At 36.7% G+C, this 11,519-nt stretch overlaps 1 protein-coding gene across 1 annotated transcript; it reads left to right on the top strand.

Annotated features, from left to right (window-relative positions):
* Positions 1 to 1,533: 1,533 nt before the first annotated feature.
* Positions 1,534 to 10,959, top strand: LOC109099639. The gene is made up of 5 exons (XM_019113159.2): positions 1,534 to 2,180; positions 2,278 to 2,637; positions 9,364 to 9,480; positions 9,591 to 9,643; positions 10,446 to 10,959. The coding sequence occupies exons 1-5, from the start codon at positions 2,150 to 2,152 to the stop codon at positions 10,557 to 10,559; spliced, it is 675 nt and encodes a 224-aa protein (XP_018968704.1). The 5' UTR covers positions 1,534 to 2,149; the 3' UTR covers positions 10,560 to 10,959.
* Positions 10,960 to 11,519: the final 560 nt, after the last annotated feature.

Here is an 11,519-nt window from a genome sequence, read left to right on the forward strand (position 1 = left end):
GAAAGGTATATCCAAGTTCTAGAACAAACATATGCTCCCATCCAGACGTTGTCTCTTTCAGGGAAGACCTTGCATTTTCCAACATGACAATGCCAGACCACATACTGCATCAATTACAACATCATGGCTGCTTAGAAGAAGGATCCGGGTACTGAACTGGCCAGCCTGCAGTCCAGATCTTTCACCCATAGAAAACATTTGGCACATCATAATGAGGAAGATGCGACAAAGAAGACCTAAGACAGTGGAGCAACTAGAAGCCTGTATTAGACAAGAATGGGACAACATTTCTATTCCTAAACTTGAGCACCTTGTCTCCTCAGTCCCCAGACGTTTGCAGACTGTTATAAAAAGAAGAGGGGATGCCACACGGTGGTAAACATGTCCTTGTCCCAACTTTTTTGAGATGTGTTGATGCTATGAAATTTAAAATCAACTTATTTTTCCCTTAAAATTATACATTTTATCAGTTTAAACATTTGATATGTCATCTATGTTGTATTCTGAATAAAATATTGAAATTTGAAACTTCCACATCATTGCATTCTGTTTTATTCACAATTTGTATAGTGTCCCCAACTTTTTTGGAATCGGGTTTGTACAACAACAACAACAACAATAATAATAATAATAAAATTCTAATTCATCTCCGCATTTCTATACCTCTTCTATATCTTGTCTATACCTCTTCTATATCTTGTTTATTAATCTGGTTATCTATTAACCTGGTATTGTATATGATGAATATTACTGCCTTTTTGAGCAATTGTGTTTGTGTCCTTTCTGTGTGACACTGGCTGCTTCCGTTTTTGTGAGATATTAATTTTAGGATGACTAGAATAATGATGGTGTTTTTCCGAGCCAGTAGTCTCACGACACGCAGTGCAGTTGGACTTCAGGTGACCAGAGTTTGAATCCTGCCTCATGGTCCTTTCTGATCCTGTCCCCCTTCTCACTCCCATTTCACTTCCTGTCCACTCTCTTACTACAGTATATTATCTGAGAAAAAGGCCAAACAACAACAACAACAACAACAGATGATAGGGTTTAAATTAATATCATATACTGTAAAAGAGAACTCTTAAACCTTGTGTTTGCAGTGTATATGCATGTGAGTCATGAAGGTTATCTCTTCTCCAGATGTTCACTGATGGACTGGAGTGCTGTGGAGAACTCTTATACCTTTTATCAGCTGTTTGGACTCTCATTCTGACGGCACCCATTCACTGCAGAGCATCCATTGATGAGACACTGATGCAGTGCTACATTTCTACAAACCTGATGAAGAAACAAACTCATCTTGATCTCGGATGAACTGAGGGTGAGCACATTTTCATTTTTGACGAACTATTCTTTTAACAAAACTCCTCATTAAACAACTTTATGATAAGTGTGTATTTTAAATTCTGTGTAGTTCTGATACTTTTACTATGCATTTTCAAATGAAAATCTGGTTTCAATATGCAGTTAAGTTGAGTTGTTTGGCTAAGGTACTTGGCTGTGTTAATTGTTTTGAGAGCAATTATGTTATTTTGTGTAAAATTGGTTAAGGAAAACTATATGGTGTTTCTGTTCTCATGAAAATGCTTCTCTCCACAAATCAGACATTAGTTTCTACTCTTGATGATATCCATAGAAGAGAAGAACGAAGAAGAGAAACCTAGAAGAAAAAAACATGTAAAATGAAACTGAAACTTTATTTAGCAGTTAGCCAGTTGCTGGGCACTTGTTCCATTTGAACTGGTATAGCGTAAAATCAAAGATGATCATTTCTCAAGGTACACACATGTGCACATGTACATGTAGGATGAAATGTGTGAATTGATACATGTGATGTGTTGTGGTTTCACTGGAGAACTGTTCATCAGACTGTTCATGTGCTCAGGCTAACACAGTGAGTGTGTAAACTGAGCTGCTCTAGAGTTTCCTTCTTCCTCAAAAATGAAACTTAAGTGGTGCTATGCAGCAGCAAACAGATTCTTCCCTTTTCAGTAAACACCAGCATCACATCTGTGAAAATTTGCAAAACTGTGGTTTACAAGTGAAAGCCTGACCTGTCGAGTGATTGCAAACTTAAGCATATATAAGTAAGACCCCCTGCTCCCACATCTCAGAGCTCTGCATCTGCATCTGACAAAGAGACTGGAACATGAGCAGTTTCAAAGTAATCCTTTTAGTCAGTGAGTATACATCCATAAAGAGATCTCTTATCCTAGTTCCAAGAAATTAGTTAGAGAACTTGCAATTCAAGAACTGTATGCATTTTGTCTCTCCTAGGCATCAGCACACAATGTTTGATGTGTGCAGCCACTGTGAATGTGACTGTCCAGCTGGAGCAGAATGTGACTCTGCCCTGTTACATCAACTCCAGCTCTGAGATGGCATGGTATCGACTGAGCTCTGAGAAGATTGCTTTACTCATATCTGCAGCAAGAGGAAAACTTCAAAAAAAAGATTTCATTACTTACCATAATGAGGATCAAAGTCACTTCCGGCTGGAGGCAGACAGGGGGCTTGACTCCGTCAGCCTAACCATCACTGGGGTCAGAGAGTCAGATCTGGGGCTGTACTACTGCGCTCTTGGCATCAGTGCAAACACAATGCATTTTGGGACTGCTGTCAGACTCACATTTGCAGGTTAGTTCTCTTCAGATCAGCCAAAACATCATGATTTTATATTCAATTCACATTTATTTGTATAGCGCTTTTCACAATACACATTGTTTCGAAGCAGCTATCAGAAAATGTCTACATTAAATTTAGAGTGATCTGCTATCAGAAGTGAATGTGTCCAAGTAATGTTCATTTCACAAATTAACAGTTCAAGATAATAGAATCATACAAGAATCCTACGAAAAATATATTTGTGACTTTTAACTGATCTAACTGGGAACGAGAGTATGAGAGTCATTATGTGAATGCTTGGCTGAAGAGATGTGTCTTTAATCTAGACTTAAACAGAGAGCCCGGGACATTATCATGAAGGCTATTCCAGAGTTTGGGAGCCAGATGGGAAAATTATTTTCCTCCTTTAGTGGACTTAGATATCCTAGGTACTACTAAATGTCCAGAGTTTTGTGACCTTAAAGAGCATGATGGATTAGAGGGCATAAGAAGATCAGTAAAATACACAGGAGCTAAACTATTTAGTGCCTTATAGGTCAGTAGCAACATTTTTTAAATAAATAGGAGACTTAATAGGTAACCAGTGTAAAGATGATAAAATTGGGGTAATATGATCATATTTTTTGACCTGGTAAGAACTCTAGAAGCTGCATTTTAGACCAACTGTAGCTTGTTTATTGAAGATGCAGGACAACCAGCTATTATTGCATTATAGTAATCTAGTCGAGAGGTCATGAATGCATAAACTAGCTTTTCTGTGTCAAAATCAGATAACATTTTCTGTAGCTTAGCAATGTTTCTGAGGTGGAAGAAGGCTGTTTTTGTAACATCTGAAGTATGATTTTCGAAAGATACATTGCTGTCAGATATAACACCCAGGTCTTTAACAAAGAGCAGTTTCTGTTCATTACACCACGACAATAGCCATTCATTAAGAGCAAATAATCTACTGAACCTTTCATTTCCTCGTCAGTACGACGGAAGCGGTCCAAAAACGATGATCCTCATCGCGGGTGAGGTGTCTCGATCAGGTTCCTGAAGTCCTGCTTCAGAACCTCCGTCTGCCGCAGCCTGATGTCGTTCACCCCGCGTGCACCGGTTCTTTCATCACCCTTCAGGATCGCTGGTATCTGCACAGCAACATCGAGAACACGAGCACCAGAAAAAAAACAATGAACGCGCACCTAACCCTTAGCTGAGGTAGTATGGACGTGCCGGACGATCGAATCTGGTTGGCCTGGCTCATGCCTTCCGCTACTGAAGCACCAAAGGTCCGTGGTGTCCCGGCGCCGCAGTGGAGGAGACCTGGGACGATCTCGTCCTGGGTGCACGGGCACTGAGCAGAGAAACACACGGAGTAGAGGCGGTAGGAGTATTAACATTATACAGGAAGCTCAAGCGCTGTTCTCCGCTCTCGTAGCTGGGCCTGCTTCTCCAGTAGATCGTGGATTTGCTTCTCCATGGGCTCCAACTCCAATCGCACCATGTGCAGCTCAAACGTGTCCTCACCGGCACATTCTGATTGTTTTTGATGTTAATTACTATCAGGGATATGTTCACCTGCTGTAAAATAAGAAAATAGCAGGTTATGGGTTAGTTTAAATAAAGGATTAACAATACATTTGACGGAGCTCCAAATTCAAACCAGCGACAGCATCACACGGATGCACATAATAAATTCATATGATATTAATTAGAAATCTAAACTTCAGAACCACAGAGAGATGTGACGTCAGAGCAGGAAGCTGTAAAGCTGGCACTTGGCTACCTGTGCCCTGTGTTTTAGTGGATCACTTCTGCAGAACAAATGTTACAGTCTCTTATTAGTATCATACAGATCAGAATATCAAGCTGATAACAAAGCAGTCTGTAACAAGAATAGTCCCCTAGGGCCTAACATTCTTCTGAGTACCCCCAATTAGACCGCAGGCACACCTTTTCCATTAAGGGACAATATTTGCCCCTTAAATTGATTTAAAGGTGCATTTTTACTGTTATAGAGGCAAAGATTTTCTAGCCTTATTAACTGTATGTCATGTTTTATGTTTCATATTCTTGACATTCCATTAAGTTTATTATTAATATAATAAATGAAGCAATAAATTATGGCAAAACGAAGTGATACTTGTAGATTCAAAACTAAAATCGCCAATAGGTAGCGGTAAGTCACTGTCTAATGAGAAAGGCGAAGCATTCATTCATTCATTCATTCAGTTACATAGCAAATGGGTGTAGTTATGAAAAGGTTATTAATCAGTACTGACTTTCCAAATCATTCAAAGCTGCAGATTTGTTCACTAACGAAACACCGCTGTTGCTTGGAGACACACACCAGTACTCTTGCAGATTTCGCAGGAACTATTATTTTGTTGTAAAATATAACGAACAATATTGACAATATTGTGTTTAAAACGTAGGCTACATTTAAAATGTGAAATATAGGCCTACACTTAAAATAGCCTTTTTTGTTGAACTGTTATATAAAATCAATGGCACATTTGCAGTCTTTTGGATATTCAGGGAAAATTGCATTCTCGTAGGTTCCAGAATGAAATAAGAATGTAACAGTGCTCGCTTTATAAAATTTCTAATAATCTTTTATATTATTGAATCTTCAAACTGTGAAAACTTCGAATTATGCCCTACTGTAAGTGAGAGTATTTTATGTTTCAGCAATTTGATCGCGCCGGCGCCTCATGCACACATATTCATTGCAAACAGCGTGGCCTGTTCATTATTAAAATAAACCATAGTATCATCAACACAGATAAAATGTTACACAGTCAATTTAAATAGTCTGTATTATAGTCTGTGCCGTACAGCATGAGCCCCGGTCCACTCCAGTGCGGCACATTTTTGTTCATTATAATTTTTTTCCCATCGATAATTGAACATTCAAAGCCCAGTTAATTTAATAAATAATGTTTTAGCTTCAAATACATTGTGAATATGGAAACATTTGGATTTGTGCTGATTGATGGGGGTGGTTGCTGAACATATTTTTTGTTTCTATTTTGTTTTTTGGTGTTTTTATATATTTTGTGGTTTTTTTTTTTTTTGTGTGTAATGGATTATATTTTTTCCTGAACCCATACTTTCAGTAATTCACTACCCTTTCCTTATGTTCGGGATGAAAACATCCACTCAATTAAAACTGCTGTAAAAATGTATCAGATAAATTTTTTTTTTCAATTTTTTTTTTTTGCATAAATCTATTAATCAACCTCAGTCCTGATCAAAACTACCAAATGTTTTAAAAAAAATAGAAAACGATTTTAACTCTTTAATTGCCAAGGTTCATAAATGATGTCACTGATTTTGGGGAAAAAAAACAAACAAAATGACTTATTTTTCAATATAAAAGTAATTGTGGCTGGGTTTTTTTTTTTTTTTTTACTTTTTTATAACAGTCTTGGGCATGTCAAAGAGCTAGTAGCAACATTGGCTTTGATGCATTTTTAGTTTTTGTGCAGCATTTAGATTTAAATTTTTTCTCCCTCATTTATTGTTGGTGGGTGTGTTTTTGCCCCATTGACTTCCATTATAACGACATTTTTTGATTGCAAAGCCAGGACACCATATAATCATGCATTCTTGAGTGGTTTTCCCTGTTGGGAAGAGGGTAACATTTGTTATTTTTTACAGTTGATCACTAGGTGGGACCATTAACCCTTTAGATAGGCCTGGGCAGAAAAAGCTTAGTTTCTGACAGGTATATGAAAGCTATATGGAGTATAACAGCATATTATATTGTGTGTATGTGGTGTGTGGTGTGTGTGAGAGAGAGAGAGAGAGATGAGCGAGAGAGAGAGAGAGAGAGAGAGTGTGTGAGACAGACCTTTGCGCACTTACCTTGATGTATTTGAGAAAATCAAAATGTACACCTCTCTCTCTGAGAACTACATGGAGTAAACAAAAGTGTAATTATGCACCTGCTGTCTTTTAATGGTGGTGATAAGTATAGACTAAACAAAAGCAAAGTACATGGATTTAAACACTTGCATGCCATTCTGCTGGTCATTTGATGGTGAAAGAGCAGCAAGCAACACGAGAAAGGGCTTGACTTGTACCAAAGTTTTAGAAATTATTATGCAGCTTGACCCCCCTCCAGCGAGGGCAGCTTATTTGAAGTTGGTATTGCATTTTGGTTCATAATTACATTATATTTCATAAATCTGATGCAAAGTAGATTTTTTTTACAGGTTTTTAAGTTTTAAACTGGAATTTTGGTAAGTAAAAGACACAGCATTTCACACATAGGCCATCCGTACTTTTCACCATCAAAAGGCAGCAGGTGCATAAACACACTTATTTTTTTTATTGTTTACTCCATGTAGTTCTGAGAGCTGAGGTGCATATTTGGATTTTTTCAGATACATCAGGTAAGTGCACAAAGGTCCTATCACTCACTCTCTTACTCTCTCTCTCACACACACACATACACACAACCACTATAATTTGCTGTTATACTCCAGATAACTCCATATACAAGCAAGAAACGAAGCCTTTTTTGCACAGGCCTATCTAAAGGGTTAATGCTCCCACCTAGTGTCAACTGTTTCAGATAACAAAATTTTACCTCTTCCCATGGGGGAAAACTCTCAACAATCAAGAATGCAGGATGATATGGTGTCATGGCTATGTTGCAATCAAAAAAATGTGCGCTTATAATGGAAGTCACTGGGGGCAAAAACAGCCAAGGTGAGAACAAATGAGGGACTCGGGAAAAAATTAAAAATGCTGCACAAAAAAGCCCAATGCATTCAAACCAAAGTTGTTACTAATCTTTGACATGCCCAAGACTGTGCTTAAAGGTAAAAAAAATATCCAGTTTCACAATCACTTTTTATATTGAAAAAATAAGGTTTTGTGTGGTTTTTTCCAAATCAGTGACATCATTTAAAGAACTTGGTAATTCAATAGTTAAAATCTTTGGATTTTTTTTTTAAACATTTGGTAGTTTTTTTGATTAGGACTGAGGTTGATTAATAGATTTAGGCAAAAAAAATTAGGAAAAAAATATTTATCTGATAATTTTTACAGCAGTTTAATTGAGTGGATGTTTTGCATCCCGAACATAGCGAAAGGTTAGTGAATTTGCCCACACTGTATTGTTTAAGTTTTGAAAATTTTCAAAGCATTTTCCCCAAATATGTGTCAAAATAAGATTTGTCACCCTGCTCATTCCATTAGCTTGAAACACAGAGAAAGTTGTGGCCAAAATAAGACTCAACTTAGCCCACTAGTGGACGAAAAACGTTCCCCAAACACAAATAAGGGCATAACAGCCTATATTTTATTAATAAACTGTGTACCATATTTTGGTTTTAACCAATACTGTTTTCGTTCATTAGCCTCCATTAAGCATTTTCTGGGACAAAACGTTTGCATTATGGCTTTACTGATAGTATTGCTATTAATAAGGTTATTCATATTGTAATTGTTCTTAGTATTAATAGTATTTAATTGGCCTAATACCGAATTGGGGCTTCAATGTCACTCTTGTAGTACAGTAAGCCACATTAAGCATTTAAGAATGTCCCAAAACCATGCCTTAAACTAAGCAAAGCTGATTGTATTTGAACTTGAGTCCAAGTTTAAAATAAAACTCTATGAACCGTCCATTGTGAACGTACGAGCTGTATGAACCACTAACTTACAAACTGTAAAGTAAACAGGAAGTGTTTGTCTGAACCCACTTGGTTTTGCGAGAGAACGCAAAAATTTTGTGAGGAAATGCAAAAGTTTCTCCAGGGAACACAAATATTTCCTTCCACCCCAATTTTTTTTCCACCACCATGTCCCTTTAGGGGCTCCGTAGAAACCACAGAAAACACATTTAGAGAGTTTCTTGAGGTTCGGCTGTAGTGTTTGTTCTCTGTGACTCTTATCTGTTCCAGTGAAACAGCTGCTTTTTCCACCGGTTCCCTCTCAGCTGCGTGCAGAACAAATAATATGCAGCGCACAGGACAGATGCAAAAATGAGCTGGGAGAGCCATTTGATTAAATTCTGGTTAAGTGAGAAATAATTGCAATGCCCGGGCAAACCACTATAGGGTTGTTGTCTCTATAGAGTTAGAAGCGGTAAATGTGGTTTACAGGTTTCATAGAAAGACAATGATGTGCGCCAAATGAGTCGCTGTAGAAATCGAATACTTTGATGGTTGCAGATGAAACAGCTCAACACCAATGCAAACGCAATGACATGTGAAATAAAACATCACGTTTTTAAGAACAGTGGCTTGATTAAGTGGTGAAAATAAATGGAAAATATTTTGAATTGAAAATATTATATTATATTATAAGTCTAATAAATAATTGACCTCAAAAAGGGAATTCAATTTTCATATTATATTATATTATATTATATTATATTATATTATATTATATTATATTAAAATATTAGAATTGAACTATCTGATTTTTATTGTATGATTTTTTAAATAGAATTTCTTTTAACAGAGCACTGCTAAACAATGTTTTCTCAGGTAACCTAAAATGTGCATAATTTAGTTACATCAAGGGTCAAATCAAATATAAAAAGCACATTACAGTTAAAAATGACAGTTTTTTTTTTTTTGTGCTGTACAGGTCGGATATAAAAAAAAATGTTTTTGCTCAGGTGGCCGAAATGTCCGCCCTAGACATATATATTTTATATATATATATTTTGCTCAGAAAATAAAAAAACATTAGAGGGAACATTGGTTTGCTGACTCTTTTGGTTTTGTGTTTCAGACGCTGAACTGCACCGCTCATGGGCTAGCGTGGGCTGCAGGACACTTTTGGTTTGTGCCTATGTTGTATGTGGTTTCTGCGCTATTCTCTGCATGTGTGTGCTTTGTCACAGGCAAGGTGAGAACCTTCCACTTCTAAAACAGCATGAAGCCCCACTCAAACCTGATTTAAAAGCAGGTTATATCACATAAAGTGTGCTTTATTTTAGATGTTTGTTTCTCTCTCAGGTTCTTCCAGGGTCTCTTGCATCAACTGTGTGAAAGAAAGCTCAAATGTCAAGGTGGGTTAGACCTGGATTCTCTGAAAAAAATGGCATATAAGCAAGAAAGTAGCATAAAGGCTGGTTTTCAGGTATTTTTTTCTGCGTGCATGTTAACATATGAGTGCGTCCACACCGGGAGCAGGAGCAGAAGCAACGCTGAAGCAGTGGTTTCCGCACAGACTCTATTTCTGCTGACTTTATTTCTGTTGATTTGATTACAATTAGTTAATTTGATAGAAGTAAATTTGATTAAAATAAAAATGATTTAGCATCTCTAGTGTGTTTTAACAAGAAGTGGAATATGTACAAAAATATGTATAGAAGATTTACCCATTTAAACATGTTTTTTATTATTCAGTTTGGGTTAAAGTATGGTGTAATAAAAATAAAAAAAAATCTGCATTAACAAACTTACAAGACTTTAAACTTTCAAGTTTATAATTGCCCAACTTCTAAAAACTAATTTATAGTTGCCTTTGTGAAGAAATATGTAGCTTTGGAGCCACTGCTGTAACGCTGTACAAATGCTTCTAGTGTGAATACTCTTGCAGTGATGCTGAAGTGAAGCGCATGCTTGTGGTGTGAAACAGGTGTAAGAATGGCATACCTCACAGAATGGTGTAAGAACAAAAACCGTAAAACACTGGCATTAGAAAACAACACAACTCCGGAGCAATGCAACCACTGGCACATGATTCCATAAAGAAGTGGCATAAGACAGGAAGCCGTTTGTCTGTGTAGTCTGTAGTTTGTGTTGTCTTTGTGCTCTGAGAGTGTCATTAATATTGATTTATTAACGCAGGGAGATGTTGTTTTCCAGGCAGCACAAGTACAGTATTCCAGTCTCCGGTTCATCAGAGGGTCCAGACCCGCGGCTCCGGCTCCTGCTCCAGTTAACGTGACCTACGCAGCTATAGCCAACCACACATCCTGATTCAATGCATTTACTCAGCTTCAGATGAAACTAGTCTACTATACCGACACCTATACTTTGAACTTATGCCAAAGCCTGTGGAAAAAAAGAAAAAAGTCATTTATACACTACCATTCAAAAGTTTGGGATTGGAATGATTTTATAATGTTTTTGAAGGAAGTTTATTTTGCAATTTGAATTTGATTTAAATACAGTAAATAATGTGACATATTTGTGAAAGTTTTCTATTTGAATATATTTAAAAACTATCTTTTCAGGATTTTATCAGGATTCTGATACAGTATATAGAAATTCCAAAAGAACCGCATTTATTTAAAAAGAAATATTTTGTAACAAACGTCTTTTGAACAATTTATATATATTTTTTATATTGAGGACAGAAGAAAACATATATTTATATTTTATATATATTTATATATGAAAGAAGAGAATTTATTTTTATATTTTATACAATAAACTGCTATAATTTTATGGTTTCTGTTTTTTTTTCATTTGTTTGATTTATATAAGCTAGCTTTTAAGACATAAAAGCCTTAGGACAGTGATTTCGAGCCCCCCACTATATAAGGGTTTTCGATGTTATACGGGGGGGGCTGCACTTATCATTGAGCAATCCCCATCCCGGCCACTGTACGTTGTGCAGTGTAAATGATTGTTTTTGAGAGAGACGGAGTGTTTTTATGAGGACATCCCAAAGGTGTAATGGTTTTTATTCTGTACAAAACTGTATATGCTGCTCAGCCCTACACTGTCTGTCTGTAACTCTCTACAGGAAACTTGCTGCATTTTTACTTTCTCCAAAAAAAAACTCATTCTGTATGGATTTATAAGTGTTTTTGAAAAATGGGGACACACTATGTCCTCACACACACACACCTCCACATACACACACACACATGTCATTATACAAAGTTGTGTCCTGATATGTCACAAAAACACACACACACACACATATTAGCA

The sequence above is a fragment of the Cyprinus carpio genome, unplaced genomic scaffold (assembly GCF_018340385.1).
Source record: "Cyprinus carpio isolate SPL01 unplaced genomic scaffold, ASM1834038v1 S000006537, whole genome shotgun sequence".
In the NCBI taxonomy this organism is placed as follows: domain Eukaryota; kingdom Metazoa; phylum Chordata; class Actinopteri; order Cypriniformes; family Cyprinidae; genus Cyprinus; species Cyprinus carpio.

Excerpts from the sequence above, each read along its gene's own strand:
- LOC109099639 (XM_019113159.2), top strand. The coding sequence starts at position 2,150 with ATGAGCAGTTTCAAAGTAATCCTTTTAGTCA. Across the intron at positions 2,181-2,277 it reads CAAAGTAATCCTTTTAGTCA|GCATCAGCACACAATGTTTG; the intron begins GTGAGTATACAT and ends TGTCTCTCCTAG. Across the intron at positions 9,644-10,445 it reads AAGAAAGCTCAAATGTCAAG|GCAGCACAAGTACAGTATTC; the intron begins GTGGGTTAGACC and ends GTTGTTTTCCAG.